Source organism: Gadus morhua, chromosome 19 (genome assembly GCF_902167405.1).
Source record: "Gadus morhua chromosome 19, gadMor3.0, whole genome shotgun sequence".
NCBI lineage: Eukaryota > Metazoa > Chordata > Actinopteri > Gadiformes > Gadidae > Gadus > Gadus morhua.
In genome coordinates, this window is record NC_044066.1 from 21,599,082 (window position 1) to 21,624,081 (window position 25,000).

The 25,000-nt window shown below is 48.9% G+C and overlaps 1 protein-coding gene across 1 annotated transcript in view; it reads right to left on the reverse strand.

Annotated features, from left to right (window-relative positions):
• col7a1l (collagen type VII alpha 1-like) overlaps nucleotides 1-25,000 on the reverse strand; it is a 176,133-nt gene that overhangs the window by 35,283 nt on the left and 115,850 nt on the right. Inside the window, exons 7-46 of the mRNA XM_030342552.1 lie at nucleotides 24,551-24,709; nucleotides 23,811-23,924; nucleotides 23,377-23,529; nucleotides 21,393-21,530; nucleotides 20,712-20,858; nucleotides 20,213-20,332; nucleotides 19,540-19,683; nucleotides 18,131-18,481; nucleotides 17,702-17,841; nucleotides 17,427-17,550; nucleotides 15,827-15,970; nucleotides 15,302-15,489; nucleotides 14,782-14,865; nucleotides 13,622-13,639; nucleotides 13,487-13,513; nucleotides 13,232-13,297; nucleotides 10,638-10,718; nucleotides 10,521-10,547; nucleotides 10,004-10,048; nucleotides 9,791-9,865; nucleotides 9,161-9,256; nucleotides 8,476-8,502; nucleotides 7,921-7,974; nucleotides 7,652-7,723; nucleotides 7,490-7,549; nucleotides 7,163-7,198; nucleotides 6,956-7,000; nucleotides 6,615-6,650; nucleotides 6,159-6,203; nucleotides 3,085-3,156; nucleotides 2,953-2,985; nucleotides 2,424-2,495; nucleotides 2,208-2,267; nucleotides 2,042-2,077; nucleotides 1,866-1,946; nucleotides 1,306-1,341; nucleotides 1,071-1,115; nucleotides 903-974; nucleotides 483-518; nucleotides 125-154 (exon numbers count right to left, since the gene is read on the reverse strand). Of these exons, the coding sequence (XP_030198412.1) occupies nucleotides 125-154; nucleotides 483-518; nucleotides 903-974; nucleotides 1,071-1,115; nucleotides 1,306-1,341; nucleotides 1,866-1,946; nucleotides 2,042-2,077; nucleotides 2,208-2,267; nucleotides 2,424-2,495; nucleotides 2,953-2,985; nucleotides 3,085-3,156; nucleotides 6,159-6,203; nucleotides 6,615-6,650; nucleotides 6,956-7,000; nucleotides 7,163-7,198; nucleotides 7,490-7,549; nucleotides 7,652-7,723; nucleotides 7,921-7,974; nucleotides 8,476-8,502; nucleotides 9,161-9,256; nucleotides 9,791-9,865; nucleotides 10,004-10,048; nucleotides 10,521-10,547; nucleotides 10,638-10,718; nucleotides 13,232-13,297; nucleotides 13,487-13,513; nucleotides 13,622-13,639; nucleotides 14,782-14,865; nucleotides 15,302-15,489; nucleotides 15,827-15,970; nucleotides 17,427-17,550; nucleotides 17,702-17,841; nucleotides 18,131-18,481; nucleotides 19,540-19,683; nucleotides 20,213-20,332; nucleotides 20,712-20,858; nucleotides 21,393-21,530; nucleotides 23,377-23,529; nucleotides 23,811-23,924; nucleotides 24,551-24,709 (3,389 nt within the window). The remainder of the gene's footprint in view (nucleotides 1-124; nucleotides 155-482; nucleotides 519-902; nucleotides 975-1,070; nucleotides 1,116-1,305; nucleotides 1,342-1,865; nucleotides 1,947-2,041; nucleotides 2,078-2,207; nucleotides 2,268-2,423; nucleotides 2,496-2,952; nucleotides 2,986-3,084; nucleotides 3,157-6,158; nucleotides 6,204-6,614; nucleotides 6,651-6,955; nucleotides 7,001-7,162; nucleotides 7,199-7,489; nucleotides 7,550-7,651; nucleotides 7,724-7,920; nucleotides 7,975-8,475; nucleotides 8,503-9,160; nucleotides 9,257-9,790; nucleotides 9,866-10,003; nucleotides 10,049-10,520; nucleotides 10,548-10,637; nucleotides 10,719-13,231; nucleotides 13,298-13,486; nucleotides 13,514-13,621; nucleotides 13,640-14,781; nucleotides 14,866-15,301; nucleotides 15,490-15,826; nucleotides 15,971-17,426; nucleotides 17,551-17,701; nucleotides 17,842-18,130; nucleotides 18,482-19,539; nucleotides 19,684-20,212; nucleotides 20,333-20,711; nucleotides 20,859-21,392; nucleotides 21,531-23,376; nucleotides 23,530-23,810; nucleotides 23,925-24,550; nucleotides 24,710-25,000) is intronic.

Below are 25,000 nucleotides of genomic sequence, written 5' to 3' on the forward strand. Positions count from 1 at the left end.
GAATTGAGTCATATGACAAACTCCAGAACAGGTGTCTGAAGGCCTTCTGGGAGATGGAGTGTTTGAGTGTTGTGTGGATGTGGGAGAGGTGATTGAAGTGTTTAATGGTAATAAAGGCGTTTACATGGGCTGTTCCAGGAGGTCCTGGCCTTCCCTGAGGAGACGCAGCCGAAGGAACAACATATTAATACAAATAAACAACAACAAACACGTAGAGAACAACAAAAGATGTGACGCCACTGAATTGTAAACACTCTAATCAGAACACATACAAGTAATAAATGTATTCATGATCCACAAAAGGGTTGATTTCAATGTCTGGCGTATCGGTGGCAAAGATCAGACTGAAAGACGGCAAAGGAAAAAAAGACAGGTGGCTCGAAAAGTTTCCGGACCAAAGGATAAGACGGACACAAAGAGCAGGAAGTCAACGAGAGGGAACAATGTGTCATAATAAGAGAGGATCTCCAATACAAACATACGCTGTCTCCTTTGTCCCCCTTCTTGCCGTCTGTTCCCTGAAAGAGAGAAGATAAGGTTAATCTCACTACTCCCCTGCACCTTGCCTAATGAATGAATGAATGTATGAATTCATATTCAGCTCAGTAACGATACGCTGATGCAATCTCTCTTGGCTCTCGTTTTAATTGACAACTGTGGTGACATCGGCGTCACTGTGACGCAACATCCTGAGAACACGTCAGATGCCGGGAGTGTGTGTGTGTGTGTGTGTGTGTGTGTGTGTGTGTGTGTGTGTGTGTGTGTGTGTGTGTGTGTGTGTGTGTCTGTGTGTGTGTGTGTGTGTGTGTGTGTGTGTGTGTGTGTGTGTGTGTGTGTGTGTGTGTGTGTGTGTGTGTGTGTTTGTGTGTGTGTGTGTGTGTGTGTGTGTGTGCGTTCCTTACCGGCAGGCCGTGCTTGCCTCCTTCTCCTCTGCCCCCTGAGTCCCCTGGGCGGCCCGGCAGGCCCAGTGGCCCCTGGGAGACGGGGGTTCATAAAACCAACACACACATTATAAATTGGAACCATTATGAAAAAACAACAGAAATGAGAAATTAGAAAACCAAAATCACCCTAATCCCTCGATCCCCGGGCCGTCCACCTTGTCCCAGTTCACCCTTCGGGAATGAGAGGAAACACTTTAGAGTCAATCACACATTAAAAACATTTCATATTTCACCAAACAGACTCTAAACAGACCAAACGTCAGTAAGTCTTCAGTATCATGAGTCTTAAACTTGGTGGTGTTTTATTCGACATGCTGAGGGATTGAAATATGCCCATAAATAGATCAAACACATGACTTACCGGAGTACCACGTTCTCCTTTAGTTCCCGCTTCACCCTACATACACGCACCAGAGTAGAGACTATCATCTACTTTGTCAAGTGTCAATCCGTGAACACAACAAGACACACATTCTGGGTGAGTGAACTCACCACGCTTTGTTCACGGTCAAATTGTGTTGAATTCATATTGGTGGAAAACAGAGCTGTTGAATTTCTGCTTTATTGCCAAATCCCTCTTCTTCAAACCAACTGAGACTAGCCAATGGGGCGAGGCCTCTCTACAGCATGCTATTGGAACAGGACTTCAGAGAGGTTCTAATTGGATGTCGTATAATAAACCAAGAGTCAGGTTTGGAATTGGTGGACTACATACCATGCCATGAATGGCAGTGAACAATATATCATTGGAACGTAGCTTACATGCTATTGAAACCATACATTTCTTCAGGTCTGCAGACAGATTTAATGTTCTCAAAAGTATCCTAAAAGGAGAATATCTAATAGGGTAGGGTCATTTAGGTATGAGGATGGGGCTTCTATCAACAGTCGCTAATCAACAACCACATTGGATTTACTTACATCTTTACCTCTTAATCCCGGAGCTCCAGGATTTCCAGGGAGCCCAAGACCCCCACCTTCACCCTTTGAGCCATCTTGCCCCTGGAGGAAAAGTGGTGATCCTCAACATGAACCTTTGGTCTCTTTATTTCTGTACTCATACTGTTCTTTCATCTTCACGGAATTCTTTTTGTTACCTTTTGCCCTGGCTTCCCCGATAGACCAACATTTCCCTGAGGAGGAGAAAGTACGTTCACAAATTGTGGTTTGTCTGCATCAGGATTATGCAAGCACACAAACACACATGCACAGACGCACATCACACACCCACACGTCACAAAATAATGTTTTCTTGTGACTCACTCTTTCCCCGTTCTCTCCCTTGGGTCCCTGCAGTCCTGGAACGCCGAAACCGGGACTGCCCTGCAAAGCAGCAGCATCATCATCATCATCGTCATCATCATCATCATCATCATCATCATCAACACTACCACCACCCATAACGTCTGAACGCTAAAGATTAAAACAGACTTCAGACACAGTGAGGCGCAGAGTTGTGTTGTGTGTTATCGTTCAAACCTTTTCTCCCTTGATCCCCTGCAGTCCTTTGACCCCCTGCTGGCCGAGTGGGCCTACCGGGCCCACGTCCCCCTGAGAGACGGACACACACACAGCGCTCAGCGTACGGCCCCATGTAGGCGGCGTCAGCCCCGGTGAGGAACACCTCACACAACAGGGTGGGATGAAGGACGAGGAGGGACGGAGATATATGTTCACCACTCTAAATAGTACCCAGTAGACTGATGTAGGACTTCAGAGGAAGGAGTTACAGCGCCTTAACCAAGCATGATACGTCTTGAGGTCTGACACGGCTCACGTCGGGTCCTAGGAGCGCTGTGATGTTCCAGCGCTCTGGAAGTCTGCGAGGGCTCGTTTAACAAACTGGGCCTCAAGAAGAAGACAGAGTCGCTGTGCTATCCCCTCCCCTGCCCCGCCTCGTACTCTGTTCTCTTTGAGACCGACCAGACAGTGAGACGGCCACACACGGTCGGGATGAGAGTTAGATAAATCCAGTGTGGTGGGGGCTAAACACAAACAGACGACTCACCCTGGCTCCTTTCTTCCCCGTCGGACCGAGTATCTGTTGTGAAAGAGAGACAGGAGGCTCATCACTGTGTCCCAACCTCCTCAGAATGTGTTCTGATACTCATCATATGATGAGTGCTGATGGGGTCCTTACCCCCTTAGCGGGGTCCCCAGGCGACCCCCGGAGCCCCTCGTCTCCTTTGTGTCCGTGGTCTCCTTTCTGCCCCTGGGGAAGGAGACAGGAGACGGTGAGACAGGAGACGGTGAGACAGGGAGACAGGAGACGGTGAGACAGGAGACGGTGAGACAGGAGACAGGGAGACAGGAGACAGGAGACGGTGAGACAGGAGACAGGAGACGGTGAGACAGGAGACGGTGAGACAGGAGACGGTGAGACAGGAGACAGGGAGACAGGAGACAGGAGACGGTGAGACAGGAGACAGGAGACGGTGAGACAGGAGACGGTGAGACAGGAGACAGGAGACGGTGAGACAGGAGACGGTGAGACAGGAGACGGTGAGACAGGAGACAGGGAGACAGGAGACGGTGAGACAGGGAGACAGGAGACGGTGAGACAGGAGACGGTGAGACAGGAGACGGTGAGACAGGAGACAGAAGACGGTGAGACAGGAGACAGGGAGACAGGAGACGGTGAGACAGGGAGACAGGAGACGGTGAGACAGGAGACGGTGAGACAGGAGACGGTGAGACAGGAGACAGGAGACGGTGAGACAGGAGACAGGAGACGGTGAGACAGGAGACCGGAGACGGTGAGACAGGAGACAGGAGACAGGGAGACAGGAGACGGTGAGACAGGAGACAGGAGACGGTGAGACAGGAGACAGGAGACGGTGAGACAGGAGACAGGAGACAGGGAGACAGGAGACGGTGAGACAGGAGATGGTGAGACAGGGAGACAGGAGACGGTGAGACAGGGAGACAGGAGACAGGAGACGGTGAGACAGGGAGACAGGAGACGGTGAGACAGGAGATGGTGAGACAGGGAGACAGGAGGCGGTGAGACAGGGAGACAGGAGACAGGAGACGGTGAGACAGGGAGACAGGAGACAGGAGACGGTGAGACAGGGAGACAGGGAGACGGGGAGACGGGAGACAGGGGGACAGGGGGACAGGGGGACAGGGGGACGGGGGGACAGGGGGACGGGGGGACGGGGGGACAGGGGGACGGGGGGACGGGGGGACGGGGGGACGGGGGGACAGGGGGACAGGGGGACGGGGGGACAGGGGGACGGGGGGACGGGGGGACAGGGGGACAGGGGGACGGGGGGACAGGGGGACGGGGGGACGGGGGGACGGGGGGACGGGGGGACGGGGGGCCGTGACGGTGATGAGTGAGACGCAGGGACGGCCATCAGCGCTCGATGACAAGAGGAGAGTGAAGGTCGGCTCCTGTGGTTTAGTGGAGGTGGAAGTGGACCCTATGCTATAAGGTGGAAGTGGTATTGGACCCTATGCTATAAGGTGGAAGTGGTATTGGACCCTATGCTATAAGGTGGAAGTGGTATTGGACCCTATGCTATAAGGTGGAAGTGGTATTGGACCCTATGCTATAAGGTGGAAGTGGTATTGGACCCTATGCTATAAGGTGGAAGTGGTATTGGACCCTATGCTATAAGGTGGAAGTGGTATTGGACCCTATGCTATAAGGTGGAAGTGGTATTGGACCCTATGCTATAAGGTGGAAGTGGTATTGGACCCTATGCTATAAGGTGGAAGTGGTATTGGACCCTATGCTATAAGGTGTAAGTGGTATCGGACCCTGTACTATAAGGTGTAAGTGGTAGTTGACCCTGTACTATAAAGGGAGAGTACCAAAGCACAATCACACGGTGTAAATATTTCCTTGCTTCATGTTGAGGACTGAAATCATTTTGTTATTAGAAATCCGGTTATCGTTGCATTCCAAAATGTTCTGGTAGGTATGAAAAATGTTTGAATTATTTGTGGTTAACCTTTATATTCCCGTATGCGAGCTTAGCCACAGCTTTATGTAAAGAAAGTATGACGATAATGATATTTGAACACAAAATTAAACAAGGACGTGGGTGGAGATAATTAGCTCCCCTCCAGAGCATCTGAGATTAAAAGCCAGCCATGTGAAGCCCAGCGCGGTCACCCACAGAGGTGTGAGCCTGTGGGGCTCCGACCACCATGCAGGCCTTCTCCGCCCTAATGACCAACAGAAGCTCGTCCACAGGGAGCAGCATCACTGCACCTCGTGCTGACCGCCGCTGGACGGGGTACAGGGCCCTGGTTCTGAGGTCCTATACCTCGTGCTTACCGCCGCTGGACGGGGTACAGGGCCCTCGTTCTGAGGTTCTATACCTTGTTTGGGTCGTGGACATTTAGAAGAACAACAGAGAGCGCATCGCTGACGTAACGGGGCTGATTGAATGTGAGGATACGAACGGAACTTGTGGCTGATGAGTGGTCTGTGATTGCATGAGTTTGACCAAGGGCTTCACCATATATCACCAGACACGGCGGATATGTTTTTCTGGGGGAGGAATGCTTCTTCTCGGGGTGATACAAAAGTCAAGCTCAACAACAGAAGATCTAAGTCATACCAGCGACAGGCAGAAAAACATCCAACAGAATATGGATTGTATTCATATTCATATTTTAGTCTGGCACTATTTCGGAAATTCAAATTTACTCTAGAATCCAGCCAAACAACAAGCAAACTGGTTTGAAAGCCGTTTCCTTCTGGCTACATTTCTGCAGCCCTGTGCTCCAGCGAAAGCACGACGATGGAAATAACATCACTGTGAAATACAAATCATTGTCGTTACCATGGTAATGGACGTAAAACCAGACACTACTTTTCCTTTTCATCAAAAAGTGGTGAATCGATGGGATAATTTTACAAATGTCAATGCACATTTTTCTCACTCTAACTACTGTCAATTTCAACGCACGTCACCCATATGTCCTCGTTAATGGTGGTCGTTAAAGCACTTCAGCAGGTGACACAATTTAAAGAAATAATATCATGACTCAAGGATGGATTTGTCAGAAGTTTTGTGTGAGGGTTTGAAGCATTGAAGAAGCTTTTCTTAGCTGGGAGAAGGCAATGGCAAAAGTCATTCCAGAACTACCTCTACATCTGGAATCATGGAAGTGCAGTACGGTAGAAAGGAAAAGCATATAAAGTCATTCATATAATTTCCTCAGTTGTCAATAAGAAAGGACTAATGCAATACTCACGAGAGGCCCCTGAGGACCGACCAGGCCCCTCTCGCCTCCGTCCCCCTGGGAAACACAATCAAGCTTCAGCCGTTGGACAGAACACCGCTGAATAATCCCATTTCAGTGGGCTGTCACGGTCGGCCCACGCAGTCATTCTGTACCTTTGTTGAGCTACCGGTTGAAACTGTGTGTTTATCGCTTTGAGGATTGAACCCATCATTTACAACTTTTCAAAAAGGATTATGATGCTGATGAAGAACACACACACACACACACACCGAGATTACACCACAGACACTCATACGTATACACACATAATGCCTCACACACACACACACACACCCACACACATACACACAAACACTCTGGCCAAGCCAATCCAATCCGTTTGATGACTCGCACTATAACATAATGTAACTGAAAACACAACACTCGGGACAGGTGGTGGGGAGGAGAGGTGATGGATGACCTCACCTTTTCTCCCTGCTCTCCTTTCAACCCCTTTTTCCCCTGCAGACGGGGAGAGAAGGGCGCTCTTTAATCATGGTGCTAGAGGACAGGCTAGTCCTCACGCGCTACATGCATATGGATATATGTGTATATGGATATATATATATGTGTATATGGATATATATGTGTGTATATGGATATATATATATATGTGTATATGGATATATATGTGTGTATGGATATATATATATATATATATGTGTATATGGATATATATGTGTGTATATGGATATATATATGTGTATATATGTGTATACATGTATATATATGTGTATATCTGTGGAGATGAAGGGGATGGTGTGTACCCGAAGACCGGTGACTCCTTGGATGCCCTGGTCGCCGGTGGCCCCCTTTAACACACACACACACACACACACACACACACACACACACACACACACACACACACACACACACACACACACACACACACACACACACACTTAATGTAAAAGAAAAGATGAGAAACATAATATTGTTTTTTGTTAATACTTGGCTGAATATGGCAATACCTTGGGTCCCATTGGTCCTGAGGATCCGATGTTACCCTGCAAAAAAAGTGAATTTATGAAAATGAAATGGTAGTCAGAGTGTATCGAAGGACCTCTGAGAGAAATCCAGCAAGTCCAGCAAGACACAACAAATGAGGTCATTCCATCACATGAGCTGTTTTCATGGTTGTTGTTCCGTAATCTTCTCTGAGCGACATTTCCGATGAGTCAGTCACGTTGTGGTGGAAGTTGTGTTGGAACAGACTACACGTATGAACACTGATTGACATATCAACATTCTTCTTTTAGGACCACGAGCTACGCAACCTCAGCCTTAGAACAGAGTACCTTTTCTCCTGCAAATCCACGCGGGCCTTGTACTCCTTGTATTCCTATTCCTTGTTCACCCTGACAAGACAAAACCCAAAACGCCCCCCGGCCTTAGAACAACACGTTAACAGTCACAACGCCATTTTGGCCAACATCCTGCAGGGTCAGAAACAGCACTACCTTTTGTCCCTCGTCCCCGGGGGACCCAGGCACTCCGTCTATCCCGATCGGACCGGGCAGTCCCGCAGTTCCCTGGTCGGCGTGGGTACGTGTGTTTCAGAGGCAGGAGGGAAGCATAGAAACAAAATCTGAACCTACTGTTCATTGAGCCCAGTGGCAGGAACAGTAGGCCTCTCCTGACGACCGATAATTCCCATTCAATTGAGTGATAACGTTAGAAACAGGTGATTATATTTGTAGAGTGTTTTCAGTAACTAATCAGAACTTACATCTCTTCCCTGATCTCCCGGGTCTCCCTTCTGCCCCGTCTTCCCCCGCAGACCCTTCACAAAACAAATCCTGGTTCATTAAGATGCTCCCAGTCCAAAACAAGACACAAGAGGATCCTGCAGTACTTTATTGAAACCTTCCAGAGATCAAGTGTGATTTACAGACCACAGTCCCACATCTCTGGTCCCTCTGTCTAGTGTCTCTTTCGACCCAAAGCATCTGGCAGGCAAATCGGTTAGTTGGGTGGGAAAACCCTTCACAATCTTTGGAAACCATGACAACTCTACTTGTTCTTTCTAATTCTGTATTCCTGTTCCCACCCAGGTAGCTTGAGAATGCATTTTGACAGTGACAAATTGTTTCACTTTCTTTTGACAAATGTACCTATTATAAGTCACTTTGGATAAAGCGTCTGCTTTATCTAAAGCAGACGCAAATATTGTAGAGGGTTTCCCCACCCCGGCGACCAACGAGGCCACTAGGTGGATAGAGTCCACTGTGGAATAACGAATGTGTGTTAATAGAGCAGATGAATAAACAGCTTCTGTACTTACTTTAGCCCCAGGCTCTCCTGTATCACCCTGCAAATACAAATAGTTCTTAACAATCAAAACGATATGAAGGATGCAAATAAAAACATTGCATTCATATATATATTCAAACTATATTTTCATATTAACGGTAAGGTTCTTGGTCTACAAAGAATTATTTTCGGTTATATTTTCTAACAAGTTAGGACTCTTTGAAGTGTGAATTGCTTTTTCCAGGTACACACACACACACACACACACACACACACACACACACACACACACACACACACACACACACACACACACACACACACACACACACACACACACACACACACACACACACACACACACACACACGTTTAGATTGGCTAAAAAGAGAAAGCCCAGACATGAAAGCAAAGATTTGTGATTCTCAGTTCAAGATAATACATCGTGCAAATCCAACCCCAGAGAAGGGCAACGCTGTCGGGTTCAAGGCCCCGTGACGTGTAAAGAGTGGGGCCTGGCGTTGGACTTGCTGTAACAACAGACTGTGTGGAGTCGACTGTGTGACGTGAGAACATGAATACATGATGAAACAAAGCAGCATGTGGAGTGCTCCAATGAAGGACGCATGTTACATGATTTAAAACATCTCGAAGATCTTATCCAAGGTGTCCATGACGGAGCGCGAGGAACCCCGGATCGCCCGGGGCCACGGTACCTTGATGGATGTCCCCGGGGGCCCAGCGAGGCCCTCCTGTCCCGGCCGGCCTTGGGCTCCAGACACCCCCGGCACCCCCGCAGGCCCCTGGGGGCCCTGGGAGTGAGAGGCAGAGGGGCGCGCTGATCAACACAATGGGGGGATCTGTCAGAGCTGCTGGTGCTCTCTGACAGTAGTATGTAGACGGTGTCAACGCCGTGCACGGAGCCAGGGATGGAGCGGCCATGTTTCTATATTAATATCAGCATGAGTGTTGACCCTCATGGGAGACACATCAGTCACATACACAAGACGGAAGTGACATGGAGAAGACACATCAGTCACATGCACCCGGCGGAGGTCACATGGGAGACACATCAGTCACATGCACCCGGTGGAGGTCACATGGGAGACACATCAGTCACATGCACCCGGCGGAGGTCACATGGGAGACACATCAGTCACATGCACCCGGCGGAGGTCACGTGGAGAAGCAATTTCAAAATCACATCAAGCAACCATCGTTTAAACATCGTGGAGACGTTGTGTCCGCATCACGCAAGCATTGCATCAACATTGAGTAAAAGTGAACGACATTTAAAGTAAACGTCGAGTAAACGAGCGATCGTGGTTCTCCGGGGGATTACTCACAGAGGAACCGGGTTCTCCTTTCCGTCCCGGGACGTAGCCGGCCTCCGTGCCCCCGATCACGTATCCCGGGTCGCCCTGCGAGGCAGAGAGGGTCGAGGGTCAACCAGCGTGTGGACTCAACGGCTTCTACCGTACGGTTGTCAGCGGGCGTCAGGGTGGTTGGTGTTGGCGGACATGTTTGTGAGGTCAGAAGAGGCTAGTGGTTCCACTCACCCTCTCTCCCCTCTGGCCCTTGGACCCTGTGTTTCCAGGAGGGCCCTGAAAAGAAAAGCCTCATTGTTCATTCTCTGGTATCGGTAAATTCAGTAGAGCCATCCGGTACTTCTTTTTGATGAGAGCAATACAAAACAGTGTCTGTTCTGCTTTGATTGTGTTTATTACTGTGATTCAATTATATTTGTGGGAATAACATCAATGAGGGGAAGTGGGAGTTGCTGTGCTGTCTGAGGATGTTTATGAACACAACACACCTCAGATGGATTTACGACCAAAAAGGTGGGATTGTGTGGAGACCTTTAATATAATTTACAACAAGGTGTATGAACCCGAAGAGAGGGCATACTTCACTGGAACAGAGGAGAGCTTATGGTGGCGGCTGACAGCTTGCATTATACTCTTATATCCTGTACTCCAACTCGGTCGACTAAATATAAAATGAGGTTATGCTTAATCAATAAAGGTTTTTGTTCATTAATACTATTTATTCACGTGAGAGCTTTTCGAAACATACCATGTCCCCGGGAACACCTTGGCCACCCTGTGAAGAAGCATCAGCGTTAGTCATAGACGAAAAACGATAAACCCCAGACACAACATCTGCTCACGCCTCCGTTAGGCTCCTCGTTACCCGCTGGCCGGCAGAACCGGGAGGTCCAGACCTTCCCGGTCTCCCCGGCAACCCAGGAATACCATCTGTTCCGGAAGGCCCCTGTTGAGGGGAGGGAAAAGTATGCAATGTAATACCGCCGTAAACCAAAAGCTGAGACAGACTGGAGACCCCCGAGGCACTGAGGCCCCGACCAGAGGTGATAAAGTGATAACGGGAGAGGTGTAGACTGCTGGATGTAGACACACCCTCTACTGGGGCCAGTGGTTTCAAGGGGCCATAAGACAATCTTTATGTACCATTCAAGCAAAGTGGTTATTTCGCTAGGGGTCAAGCATCTCCTTAAGGGGTCAAGCACCCCACCCCACCACCTGGAACTATAGGTGCTGGTGAAGAAGGCAAATGGAATAACAGTAGTTTCTGTTTTTTCGAGAAAGACAGAAAATAGAATACTTCTTCACAGAGCAGCGTGCCAGTACGTCACTGAGCCACTTGTCGACGTGCGTCATTCAGAGTGCTAACGTGGAGCAGGCGTACCGCAGCATTACCAAGGGAAAAACACATCGATGTCACCACACATGTTGCTCTTCTGATGACTTATGACTTGAGTTCCTTATGTTGTGTATTATTCACTAACAAATAAATAAATCATTCTTTAGTATGACCAACACAACATTGGAAGCAGTCAACAAAAAAACTGCTCTTTCCTTTAGGCCAGGCCGATGTGGTGAGATTAATTTATATTATAAACTTTATTCAACTATTGAATGAAAAAAAAGATAATAATAAATTAATCGTACTGATTTCCAGTCAGTAACGGTAACAAATCACTTTTTTTTTATCGATTTGCATACCACGTTCTATTACATCGCGATTTCGATTTGAATTTGATTAATCGTGCAGCCCTATTTGTCAGCAATGAAAGTGGAAGTCTGTACTCAACATACTTGCTGTAGGTCATAGGAAACCAATACGACTTGAAGACATAAGTAGAGAAAAGACAAAGTACAACGTGATTCCTTTTAAACTTCATGGAAAACTATGATGAAATGGAATATGCAAGTTATTAAAGTGATGTCTTTTAATAAAGAGTGTGGTTGGTAATTCCTCCCGGACAGAACCCATTTGATGTCTAGACATAATGGAAGGTATTTGACCCCATTAGTTTTCATATATCAACCACATAATTTTTTTAATAAATTGATGTAACAGATCCGTTTTATTGCATCGTTTAGCTCAGTAATTAAGAAGTTACACAAAAGACAAATGCTGGTGGTTATTAAAACAATTAATGTCACCCAAATAATACGTAATAATGATAACATTTAATTGTGTGTAGCCGACACTAAGCTTCAACTTTCCACCCCTGATGTTATCCCCAGATAACCGGTCAGAACCAGAGGGTCACTTCCTCTTCCTGACGCTCTGTATACATAGGGCTTACTATTAAACATCCATCATCAAAGCTGTAATTAAGGCCTTTATTAATAAACAAAGCCCTTAATTACAGTCACAGATTTGAAGACAGAATTTAACGTTTTAGTGTTTAAACTGAAGACTTATATAGCGGACGGATACTATTGCCAGATGAAGGCAGCAGAACGGAGCTCCTGTAACTATTGACTATTACATAAAACCGGCTGGTTATAATGGTTATAATTATCCAAATAACTCCCAGCTGTGTGGTGTATATCCCCAGTCTGCTCTCTGTATTTGCTTTCAGCTGATGAACTAAATATACTAACACACTGTTGCCACTTCCCACAGAGAGATGCATGGATGCAAAGCATTGAAGCCCAGATGAAGGGTGATCGAAATTGACCAATGTTTAATGATGAGAGCATTTTAACATTTAACATTTAACGTTTTACTTATATTGGTTCTGAAAGTGGTGCCGATATATTCTTGGTTATCTATGCATCGATATACAGAAACTTAATTGGGTTCCTAACATGAATGCACTGTGAAAATGTGTGTGTGTTGATGTTGCTGTGGAAATTACATCCCTTAAACCCTTCCAAGGAAACAGGGCAGGAAACCGCCGAATAAAGATTAAGGCCAATATTTAGAACTTCAAAAAAAGGAATACAGAAGCCAAGCTGGTCTGCAGAACACCAACTTCCTCTTCCAGTTTTTATAACCGCAGTTCTGTGATTCCTCCCATGAGCTCCAAGCCAGGGTTGTAATCAAACAATGGCAATACCTGGCTTTAACGTCAACTAACTTCTGTTTCTTCCTCTGTTCATGGTCTTTAAGTTCAACTGGGTGAAAGGCCACAAACCTATCACCCAGTTTCCCCTCATCCTTTAACATGGCCTCCCCTTATCCGTCAAGGAACACCGAGTTCCCCTCTTTCCTAGCCTTCCACATCCATTCCAGTCACAACACTTTTTAGGTTGTCCCGACCTCATCAGAAGAAATCTATTGTACAAGGAAAATTAGTACATAATGATGGCAGAGAACATCGGATGATCTTCTTTAAGAGGCTCTCTTTTCCACGCTTAACTCATTCATATAGCATATAAGGCAAGATATTACCGTAATCATAATCCTTCAAAGGATGTAGTCAAATTCTCTCTCAGTGTGTGTGTGCGTGCGTGGTGGTTCTGAATTACCTTCTCCCCTCTTTCCCCTTTGGATGGCGCAAAGGGATCTGGCTTTCCAGGGGTTTGTTGAAATCTCTGCAAACGGACAGACAGACAGACAGACAGACAGACAGACAGACAGACAGACAGACAGACAGACACAACAATGAAAGAAAACCGATGCTTTGGTCAGAAAACCGATCAGAATATTTGTAGAAGAATCAAATGTGAAGACCTTGCATTGCAACCCGTAGATACAAAATAATTTTCATCTTCAAAACTCACCAATCCTCCAAGACCAGAGCCAGTCCCCTACAGGAAGAAATGTTTATTCAACTATTTCAGAGAAGAACTCCAGGTTAAATCCTAAAGTTATTTCATAAATAATCACAATCATTTTAAAAGGTTAATTCAACTCACCTTTTCACCTTTCTGTCCCTGAAAGTGGATATTGACATAAGGTTATAAAAAAGCACAGGCTCAAGATTTTTATAAAAGCAATCTGTGTGAAAAACATTTGCATTGATTATTTTTCCCCAAAAAAACAGATGTGTTGTTGTAGACTGCACTCAAAGAGGTGACATTATGCCACCAGGGGTGAGTTTGATTAGCCATTACAAGCCGTTCGAAAAACAGCCCTTTTCCTGTGTTGTTGTTTCTTTCCACCTAGATCTATTCTTGATAGATCAGTCTACCAGCTTACCACCTGGACTACCAGCTTACCACCTGGACTGTAGCAAGTGTTGCTCATCTATCCATCATACATCTAGCAAAAGGCTCGTAATGGCTAATCACACTCACACCTGGTGGCATAATATCACCTCTTTAAGAAATAAGCCGTACGCTCTGATATAAAAAACAGCAGGGCTGGACCATTCCCCGTGAGCTATCACAGTGACATCAGAGACCATGTGTGAGCCTGTTAGTGACAGGGCTGTGGAACAGTGACATCAGAGACCATGTGTGAGCCTGTTAGTGACAGGGCTGTGGAACAGTGACATCAGAGACCATGTGTGAGCCTGTTAGTGACAGGGCTGCGGAACAGTGACATCATAGACCATGTGTGAGCCTGTTAGTGACAGGGCTATGAAACAGTGACATCAGAGACCATGTGGGAGCCTGTTAGTGACAGGGCTGTGGAACAGTGACATCAGAGACCATGTGTGAGCCTGTTAGTGACAGGGCTGTGGAACAGTGACATCAGAGACCATGTGGGAGCCTGTTAGTGACAGGGCTGTGGAACAGTGACATCAGAGACCATGTGGGAGCCTGTTAGTGACAGGGCTGTGGAACAGTGACATCAGAGACCATGTGGGAGCCTGTTAGTGACAGGGCTGTGGAACAGTGACATCAGAGACCATGTGGGAGCCTGTTAGTGACAGGGCTGTGGAACAGTGACATCAGAGACCATGTGGGAGCCTGTTAGTGACAGGGCTGTGGAACAGTGACATCAGAGACCATGTGGGAGCCTGTTAGTGACAGGGCTGTGGAACAGTGACATCAGAGACCATGTGGGAGCCTGTTAGTGACAGGGCTGTGGAACAGTGACATCAGAGACCATGTGGGAACCTGTGGATCACCTTCATACACTTGGAGAGACATGAAGGTCCCTCTGGTTCATTCAGCTCCTCGGCGTCCCCAGTGGGAGGGTCTAGCTGGGAGGACTGGGAAAACAACCACAACACAACCATAACCATAACACAACCATAACCACAACACAACCATAGGTGCATGCATTAAACCATATCACATCCTTAAGGACAATAATAATAGAGACGACACCTCTGTCACTCTGTACGTCTTCTCTTTGAAATTTGTTTGAAAGTACGGCTAAACCCGCGCTGTAGCTCTTTTCACTGCTCTCTTTCATTTAAGACGAAACTGTGTTGATTAAATGTGACACTCAATCAATATTTTTACTGATAATCAACATAGTTCTCAACAGAGCAAACTGATTCGGAGAGGAAAGGTAGGACATTTTAAATAATATAGTCAAAACTGTATATCATATTTTTTTAAAGAATATCAATGAAAAAGCAGTGAAAACACGTCTGATGATTACATTCTCAACACGTCTTGTGCGCTCTCTCCCGGCCTCACCTGGTCCGCCAGCTGGTACTCAGACAGCAGCTCCTCGCTGCACAGGCTATGGATGAACTCCCGCTCCACCGAGGGAAAGTCCTCAAAGGTGGGGGAGAAGAAGATGTTCTTGTAGCTGGTGGGGGCGGCGATCAGCTTCAGCTCCTCCAGGTCTGCGTTAGCCACCCCCACCGCCAGAATACTGACACCTGATGGACAGACAGACGAGGCTTGCTACACATTGACCTTTCATTTATATTTGACCTAAAAATACAGCCTATTTTAAAAAGGTTGCATAAATGGGGTGTGCATACAAATAGACCGCTTCATGATTCATAGCCCAAATGCGTGTGTGCGTTGATGCGTGCGTGTGTACGGTCTTGCAGTCGTGCAGGCGTGCTTGTGTGCGTGCGTGCGTGGTGCTTGCCTGCGTGCGTGCGTGCGTGCGTGCGTGCGTGCGTGGGTGCGTGGGTGCGTGCGTGCGTGCGTGCGTGCGTGCGTGCGTGCGTGAGGCGTGCGTGCGTGCGTGCGTGCGTGCGTGCGTACCCAGAGCGCGTGCCATCCTGGAGGGGGGCAGCACGTCGTCCTGGGCCCGGCCGTCCGTGATCAGCACCATGACGTGGGCCACGTCCTGCCTCATCCCCTGGGCCTCCTGGAACACGTCCTCCAGCACGAAGCCCATGCTCTGCCCTGGGGGGGGGGGGGGGGGGGGGGGGGGGGGGGGGGGGGGGGGGGGGGGGGGGGGGGTGGACGGTTAGAGGAACATGGAGGTAACCCTAACATAAGCCTGTGCAGAGTGTGGTGGACGGTGGCTGGTTGAAGCATCTCAGCCAGCCCGAGTCCGACTGACCGGGCTCCGGGGCTGGCGAGGCTGCACACCTGCTGCACATTGAGCGATGAAGGTGCCCACTGGTTGAACCAGCCAGACCCACACACACTCATCTGCAGCATGGAACACCAGCTCCGGCCTCCATGTCAATCAACCTCTACAATAAACCGGTTTTCCAACATCCCCAACCTGGGCCTCTTTCTGGAGGAACCCAGTAGGAGCCACCTAGGAGGAGTGTGGGAGCCACCTAGTTGGCATGTAGCATGGACTGTACTACAGCCTGCTTTGACATGACGTTGAACATCATCTATAGGTCATTACATGACCTGTAGATGCATTTAGGTCTCGTGGTTTGGGCGTCCTGGTTCAACGCGATGTAGGCAGTCTACTTGTTTGAGTTCTGGAGCTAGATGCCTAACCACTAACCTGCTAACCCTAACCTGCTAACTACTAACCTGCTAACCCCTAACCTGCTAACCACTAACCTGCTAACCCCTAATCACTAACCTGCTAACCCTAACCTGCTAACCACTGACCCCTAACCGGCTAACCCTAACCTGCTAACCCCTAACCTGCTAACCCTAACCTGCTAACCCCTAAACATTAACCTGCTAACCCTAACCTGCTAAAAACCTACCGGCTAACCCCTAACCTACTAACCACTAACCTGCTAACCCCTAACCTGCTAACCCTAACCTGCTAACCCTAACCTGCTAACCCCTAACCTGCTAACCCTAACCTGCTAACCCCTAACCTGCTAACCCCTAACCTGCTAACCCCTAACCACTAACCCTAACCTGCTAACCCTAACCTGCTAACCCTAACCTGCTAACCCCTAACCTGCTAACCCCTAACCCTAACCTGCTAACCCCTAACCACTAACCCTAACCTGCTAACCCTAACCTGCTCATGAATAGAAGCTCAATGGTAAATAGTTTTGCTGCACTATGATATGATTGAGGAAGTAGTGTCACATTCACCAAAGCTCTCATGGCTCACAACCTGTCTAACATCACATGTCAGTGTGATGAAGTCTGAGGGGGTATTTTAAGGCCCTTTCACACCTCTTCAATTCAAATCAGTTTCTGCTGAACATTGGAGCATCTCTGACTTTCATTCGAGATCCGGTGCACACCAAACACTCAACAAAGATGCAACTTCAAATCCCGAATCAGATTTTATCTGACCAAACTATAGGTGGGAAAAAAAGCATTCAAAGATGAAGGCCAATAATCTGAGACCGAGCTCAGCTTTTGTTCATGGTCTTAAGGTATGTCATGTCAACGTATGTGTTTGTGTTTGGTGTGTTCCAGAGACCTGTTCTGGTGTTTCCTCCACCGTAGCGCAGTGCTCTGATGGCTCTGAGCAGAGAGTTTCGGTCCTTGAAGGCGTTCAGACGGAATTCTATCCGCGGCTCGTTGCTGAAGGGAACTACGGCAAACTGAGAGGGAGAGAAAATGATGAGGGAAACTTTGTTTAGCATCAGAGAAATAAAAAAATACACATACATTGGTTCTCTACAAACCAATACTACAACATGCAAATCATTACGACATTAGGCTAATTCCCCCGCTCGTTGTTGATTGGCTGACCTGAGTGCCCTGAGGACCAATGATTGGGAAGTACGTGGCTGCTCTGAAGAGGAAGTCCTTGATTTTGTCAAAGTTGTTTGCGCTGATGCTGGACGACTCGTCCACCAAGAACACAATGTCGGCTTTGACCTTACCACACGCTGTCAATAAGGAGAGCAAAATAATGAAACAGTAACAGCACAAAACACCCCCCCCACACACACACACACACACACACACACACACACACACACACACACACACACACACACACACACACACACACACACATACACACACACAGTCACAGATGAGCAAACGCCAAAAAGTAAAATGGTATAATAATCAGCTTCCCCAGCTCGTTAACTTTCTACGTTGATGATGGTGTTCATCAACATGTATACAGTGTGTATCTAATAGGTAATAACGTCGCTGTGGTCTCAACCTTACCTGGCCCAGCAGGGGGCGTGGTCTCTGCTTTGGGCACTGGGGGGGGGCTGGTGGGAGTGACGGCTGCCATGGTAACCACGCTGGTCAGGGTCCTGGCAGGGGTGGGGCTGCTCTTGGGGGTTCCTCGATCCCCCGTGGGTATGGCGACGGCCACGGGAGGGGAGGCGGGGTCGAGGCGAGATGAGGGCGGAGCTACTGGCTGGACTGGAACCAGGGGAGGAGCTACTGGCTGGACTAGTACCAGGGGAGGAGCTACTGGCCGGACTGGAACCAGGGGAGGAGATACTGGCTGGACTGGTACCAGGGGAGGAGCTACTGGCCGGACTGGTACCAGGGGAGGTTCCGGAGCCACTGGGGAGGAGCAACAACCAGTATTAGTTTACTGGTATTAGTTTTAAAGTAAACTAAAGTACAGACACTTTATATCATACTTCCCTGTAAAGCCCAAAATATAGGGAGCAGAAATTGTGCTTCAAGTTTGAAGCGTGACAGAAATCAGATCAAGAATCAAGTTGTTCCCACAGAGATACCACAGAGTGTTTCACATCATCGGCATATGATGTGAAACGACCAGTGGCGTCGGAGCTTAGGGCGGGACTTGACGCTTCCGCGAGTTCAGTCTAAACTCTAGACGACAACCTATCCCTCGTCAATCTAGCTTGAAAGTGGTGTACACCACCACAGGAGGTGCTTTCTACGTAGGACAGTTGTCTACATCTCTCGTAGAACCGTTCGTTTTAGGCCGAGAAAGTCTTCACGATCTCACAGCCGTTTCACCTGAGCAGATTCTGAAGAGTGTCTGATGTTAACGAGGCCAGAGTGTCTGATGTTAACGAGGCCAGAGTGTCTGATGTTAACGAGGCCAGAGTGTCTGATGTTAACGAGGCAAGAGTGTCTGATGTTAACGAGGCCAGAGTGTCTGATCTTAACGAGGCCAGAGTGTCTGATGTTAACGAGGCCAGAGTGTCTGATGTTAACGAGGCCATAGTGTCTTATGTTAACGAGGCCATAGTGTCTTATCTTACCGAGGCCAGAGTGTCTGATGTTAACGAGGCCAGAGTGTCTCATGTTAACGAGGCCAGGGTGTCTTATCTTAACGAGGCCAGAGTGTCTCATGTTAACGAGGCCAGGTTGTCTTATCTTAACGAGGCCAGAGTGTCTCATGTTAACGAGGCCAGGGTGTCTTATCTTAACGAGGCCAGAGTGTCTCATGTTAACGAGGCCAGAGTGTCTCATGTTAACGAGGCCAGAGTGTCTTATGTTAACGAGGCCAGGGTGTCTCATGTTAACGAGGCCAGAGTGTCTCATGTTAACAAGGCCAGAGTGTATGATGTTAACGAGGCCAGGGTGTCTCATGTTAACGAGGCCAGGGTGTCTCATGTTAACGAGGCCAGGGGGGCTGTGCTTACGTATCCTCTGGTAGACGGTGGTGACGGGGCCCTCCACCTCCCCGTACAGAGGTCTGATGGTGAAGATGTAGGTCCGGCCGTACAGAAGGTCCAGCACCTTGTAGGAGGTGGCCAGGCCCAGGGTCTCCGTCTTGGTGTCCAACTCTACGGGGGAGGTAGAGTGAGTGAGTGAGGGAGAGAGATGGATCATGGAGAACCTGTTCTCCCTCAGATAATAAACTAAGTTATTCAAAAGTCATGAGCGCCTCAGAAGGTCTCCTGCTCCGGTCAAACTGACGTGCGTCGGAAGCCGCAGCGTTCCCTGTCAATCCTCCTGGGATAACCAGGGTGGGGCTGAGGTCCCGGGAATGGGATGGAGATGTTGAGGAGGGGGGGGGGTGTAAGCGGTAGGGGTAGGGTGACCTCTGACCTGAGATGTGTAGGAGAGGGGGGGGGGGGGGGTGTGTGAGCGGTAGGGGTAGGGTGACCTCTGACCTGAGATGTGTAGGAGAGGGGGGGGGGGGGGGGGGGTGTGAGCGGTAGGGGTAGGGTGACCTCTGACCTGAGATGTGTAGGAGAGGGGGGGGGGGGGGTGTGTGAGCGGTAGGGGTAGGGTGACCTCTGACCTGAGATGTGTAGGAGAGGGGGGGGGGGGGGGGGGTGTGTGAGCGGTAGGGGTAGGGTGACCTCTGACCTGAGATGTGCCTCCATGACAGCAGGTACCCCGAGGCCCCGGCCACGCTGGCCCAGCTGAGCAGCGTTCCGTTGTCCGTGGTGTTGAGCGCTGTGAAGCCGTTCACCTTGGGCAGGTCCACTGGGACAGGGAGCAGACGCACTCTCACTCTCCCTTAGTTCATTATTACGATTTTCAATAAAACTCCTTGAGTCCATTATCATTCTTGTGTTTCTATGTTTTTATATTTATACATTCGATTTTTAAAAGAATAAGTACAGTTTAATAAGCTGCAATAAAAAAAATGTGTGTACAACATCAATATTGATTAATGACAACATAATATTCAATAAACATGACAATGCATTTTTTCTTAGGTCAAAGATGAGTTAATGAACAGAAAATAAAATAGAAAAACTCAATGAAATGTTTATGTCAAACAAGTATTTTCACTTTCCTGCAAAAGACGCGTCAGCAACACATAACGACCACAGTATGTAGCGTCCAGGGTTGGACTCACGTGTGCGAGCGGTGACCAGTGCCGGGCTCCCCTCCCTGCTGCCCAACATGGAGGACACCTGGATCTTATAGGCCGAGCTGCCCTGCAGGTCGGGGATGGTGAAGGTGGTGGCAGGGGCTGGCACAAGCTGGGACTTCAGACCGCCCCCTAGAGGCGGGCCAGCACATTACAAGGTTCAGTCAATACGCAGGTCAGAGTTTGGAATACTGGGATGTAGCCTGATGCCAGGCTAGCTCCAATCTGGGCGACCATGGTGTTCCTCTTGCTTTGCTTCACATTTGTTTCAACGGATGATGTTACTGGATCCTGAATCAGCAATTAGCAGTAAACAGTGAACACAAACTCAACGCTCTCTAGTTAGACATTAGAGACGTGTGTGTAAGGTTTACATTCAACACAGTATAGACCGACCACCGCAGATAATAAAAACCCTTCTGAATTTCGTAACAGGAAACAAGAAGCTCGGGGAAAGTTAGAAATGGAACATTGTGCGTTGGAACCAGAGATGATATCAGATCATCCTCAGTGACCCAGAAAAAGATGAATTGATATTAATTGATCGATTTAGGGTAAAAAATAATAATAAACTGAATCAAATATCAAAAATAGGCTGAAAAGTGGACCAATGACTTGTGCTGAGCAGTGGTCGGGGACGGAGGGAGGGGGGGGGGGTGTTCCTACCCTGGAAGTGGCTCCAGGAGACCTTGTAGCCCGTCACCCCGTTGGTGGCCCTCCAGGACAGGCTGATGGAGTTGACCTCGATGTCCACCAGCTTCACCTCCCTCACGGTCTGGATCAGCTCCGAACCGGAGAGCGCGGCTAGCAGAGCACAGGGTTTCAGTCCCACCTCCGGAGGGAACACTAGGACGCATCCCCTCATGCAACATGTCAGGGCATGAACACAACATGGATTTCACTCCGATCGGGATGTAACTTCATTTCAGTGAATTGAATTTGGTCATGATTTCAATTTGTGAAAATGTGTGACCTGACTTTTACCAATGCCATGATATCCTGTGGTTAGGGAGTTCGATTCCCAGCCAAAGTGTTCCGGGCTCGATGCCCAATGTCTGAACCTGACCTGTAGGCAAGAAGCCCTCAAGCTAACCTCTACCTGCTCCTAATGACCTTCATCCGGATCAATGCAAGCTGCGTTGGATGAAACAAACATTGCCGCAAATGACAAGATAGTTAGTAGTTATATGCTCCTACAAAGCTGGGGACAGGCCTGGCGTCTCTCCATGCCGTAACGACCGGTGTTCACCGGGAACACGTCATATCTGCTCTTCCTCTCAGCCCGGCGCTGTGTACTTAATGAAGAGAGTCCCTCACATTTTATTTTTGGTTTTCATTCGCAGCTAAAGATAAACCGCCACCCCCCCCCCCCCTCAACAAACAGATGGGACAGTGATAGGCTGATGAGGGGGTGTCCGACGAGGTGCCGGGGACGTCCGCCGAGGTTAAAACGGGAACAACAAAACACACGACGCGTCCATCAGACGGCGGCGGGAGGCACGGCGGGGAGAGATAGACCGCAGGGCTCTCCCGCCCCTCTCTCGCCCCTCTCTCGCCCGTCTCTCGCCCCTCCCTCGCCCCTCTCTCTCCCCTCTCTCGCCCCCTATCTCACCCCTCCCTCGCCCCTCTCTCACCCCTCTCTCGCCCGTCTCTCACCCATCTCTCGCCCCTCCCTCGCCCCTCTCTCGCCTCTCTCTCACTCCCTATCTCACCCCTCCCTCGCCCGTCTCTTGCCCCTCTCCCTCGCCCGCCTCTAGCCCGCCTCTCGCCCGTCTCTCTCCCCTCTCTCTCCCCTCCCGCCCCTCTCTCTCCCCTCCCTCGCCCCTCTCTCGCCCGTCTTTCTCCCCTCTCTCTCCCCTCCCTCGCCCCTCTCTCTCCCCTCTCTCTCCCCGCCTCTCGCCCCTCTCTCTCCCCTCTCTCTCCCCTCCCTCGCCCCTCTCTCTCCCCTCCCTCGCCCCTCTCTCGCCCGTCTCTCGCCCGTCTCTCTCCCCTCTCTCTCCCCTCTCTCTCCCCTCCCTCGCCCCTCTCTCGCCCCTCTCTCTCCCCTCTCTCTCCCCTCCCTCGCCCCTCTCTCGCTCCTCCCTCGCCCCTCCCTCGCCCGTCTCTCGCCCCTCTCTCACCACCCTCTTAATTACCATATCGAGGCGTTCGCCGCGGTGTCTATTCAGGTCCTCAGTCTGGGTCTATGTCAGTAGTTGAGTCTATGTCTATAGTCTATCATGCTGGGACGTTACATGACACGCAGACACAGACGTGCACGTATACAGACACATGAGTGTGCACATACACACATGCGTGTTTACAGAGTGGTGCACACAGAGACGCAGGCACACACACATACACACACGCAGGCGCTCACACACGTATAAATACACACACGTACGCTTTAAGAAAGGGGGAGTTACACCCTCCATACAATGAGGATGATAGATAGGTAGGAGTAAAAGTAAATGTAAGTAAGGGGTGTGAGAGAATGACAAACGTTCAGAATGAGAGAGAGAGAGAGAGATAGAGCAAGTGATATTATAATATAACTGGGGGGAGAAAATGGCTACTACTAATTATATACTATATATATAATTAATATATCTTGAGTGTATATTCTGAGATGTATAAACTTGTATTGTTAGAACAGCATGGCCTCCTATACCTGTGAATTGGGACAGGGATATCTCTGGCCCCTCCGTGTTGCCGTAGACGGCGTGGATGCTGACTGTGTAGGCCGTCCCGGGCCTCAGGCCTTCAACGCGCTGAAACAGGACACTCTTCTCCAGGTACCGGGACTGGGGGCTGGTACCATCATCTACACGCACACGCACACGCACACACGCACACACACACGCACACACGCACACGCACACGCACACACGCACACACACACGCACGCACACACGCACGCACGCACGCACGCACGCACGTGCACACACACACACACACACGATAATGAGCCAACAGAACACACTCAATTGATATCAGGATCTCTGCCTGTGAAACACCGGTTTCAAAAACCCACCAGAAATCGATAACAAAAGATACAGAGTCATGCAGCGATGGAGCTATGCTTGAACACACAATGGCCCTTACTTGTCTTCCAGGTGACTTTATACTCAGTGGCGCCCACGATGGGACTCCACTCCACGTCGATGGAGGTGCTGGTGTAGGAGACCACCTCGAAGTTGGACACGTAGCCGAGCGGGGCTGGAGGGCAGTGGGGGGGCCTTATTCACAGAACGGCCATTTTGGTTCATCTTGGTTCTACATGCTCGCCCTTAGAGCCAAGATGGCTGCTGCTTTAACAAGGCCTCATATCTTCATTAGTTAGGACAGCTCAGCTATATACATGTAGAACTATTATTTAGCGTTATACTTTGACATTGTTACATGCTGTTATACACTGTTACATGTTGTTATACACTGTTACATACTGTTATACACTGTTATACACTGTTACATGTTGTTATACACTGTTACATGTTGTTATACACTGTTACATACTGTTATACACTGTTATACACTGTTATACACTGTTACATGCTGTTATACACTGTTACATGCTGTTATACTGTTACATGCTGTTAAAGAGTAGCTCAGGAGGTAGAGCAGCTGTCTTGTAACCTGTAGGTTGCTAGTTTGATCCCCAGCTCCCCAGTGTTGATGTGTCCCTGAGCGAGACTCTTAACCCTCACTGCTCCTGACGAGCTGGCTGTCGCCTTGCAGGGTTGACTCGGCCGTAGGCTTGTCAATGTTTGTATTAACCGATGTAAGTCGCTAAATGCCCTAATGACTAAACACTGTTAAACACGGTAAAGCGGCGGGACACTCACAGGTGCGGAAGGTGGCAGTGATGCCAGGTCCCACCACGGTGCCGAACAGTACGTAGAGGGACAGGACGTACTCGGTGTCGTACACCACGTTCCTCAGGTGGTACTCGGTGGTGCTGCTGTTCAGCGCCAGCTGCCGGGGCCGGTCCCGACCCGTGAACTCTGGAGGAACCAGAGGAGGAACCGGAGGAGGAACCGGAGGAGGAACCGGAGGAGGAACCGGAGGAGGAACCAGAGGAGGAACCAGAGGAGGAACCAGACGTTACGCTATGAGCAGACGACCAGACGACCAGTACCATCTTGTCTGTTATTATCTTATCAGTGTTTAGTCAAGCTATTACATGTTGACTTTAGCTATAGAGGTGGGCTTGTTTTCTCAATAAAGGCCTAAAATATTAAATGAATTTAGGATATGAAGATGGGTGAATTTTAGTGAATAGGATTTCATAGAAA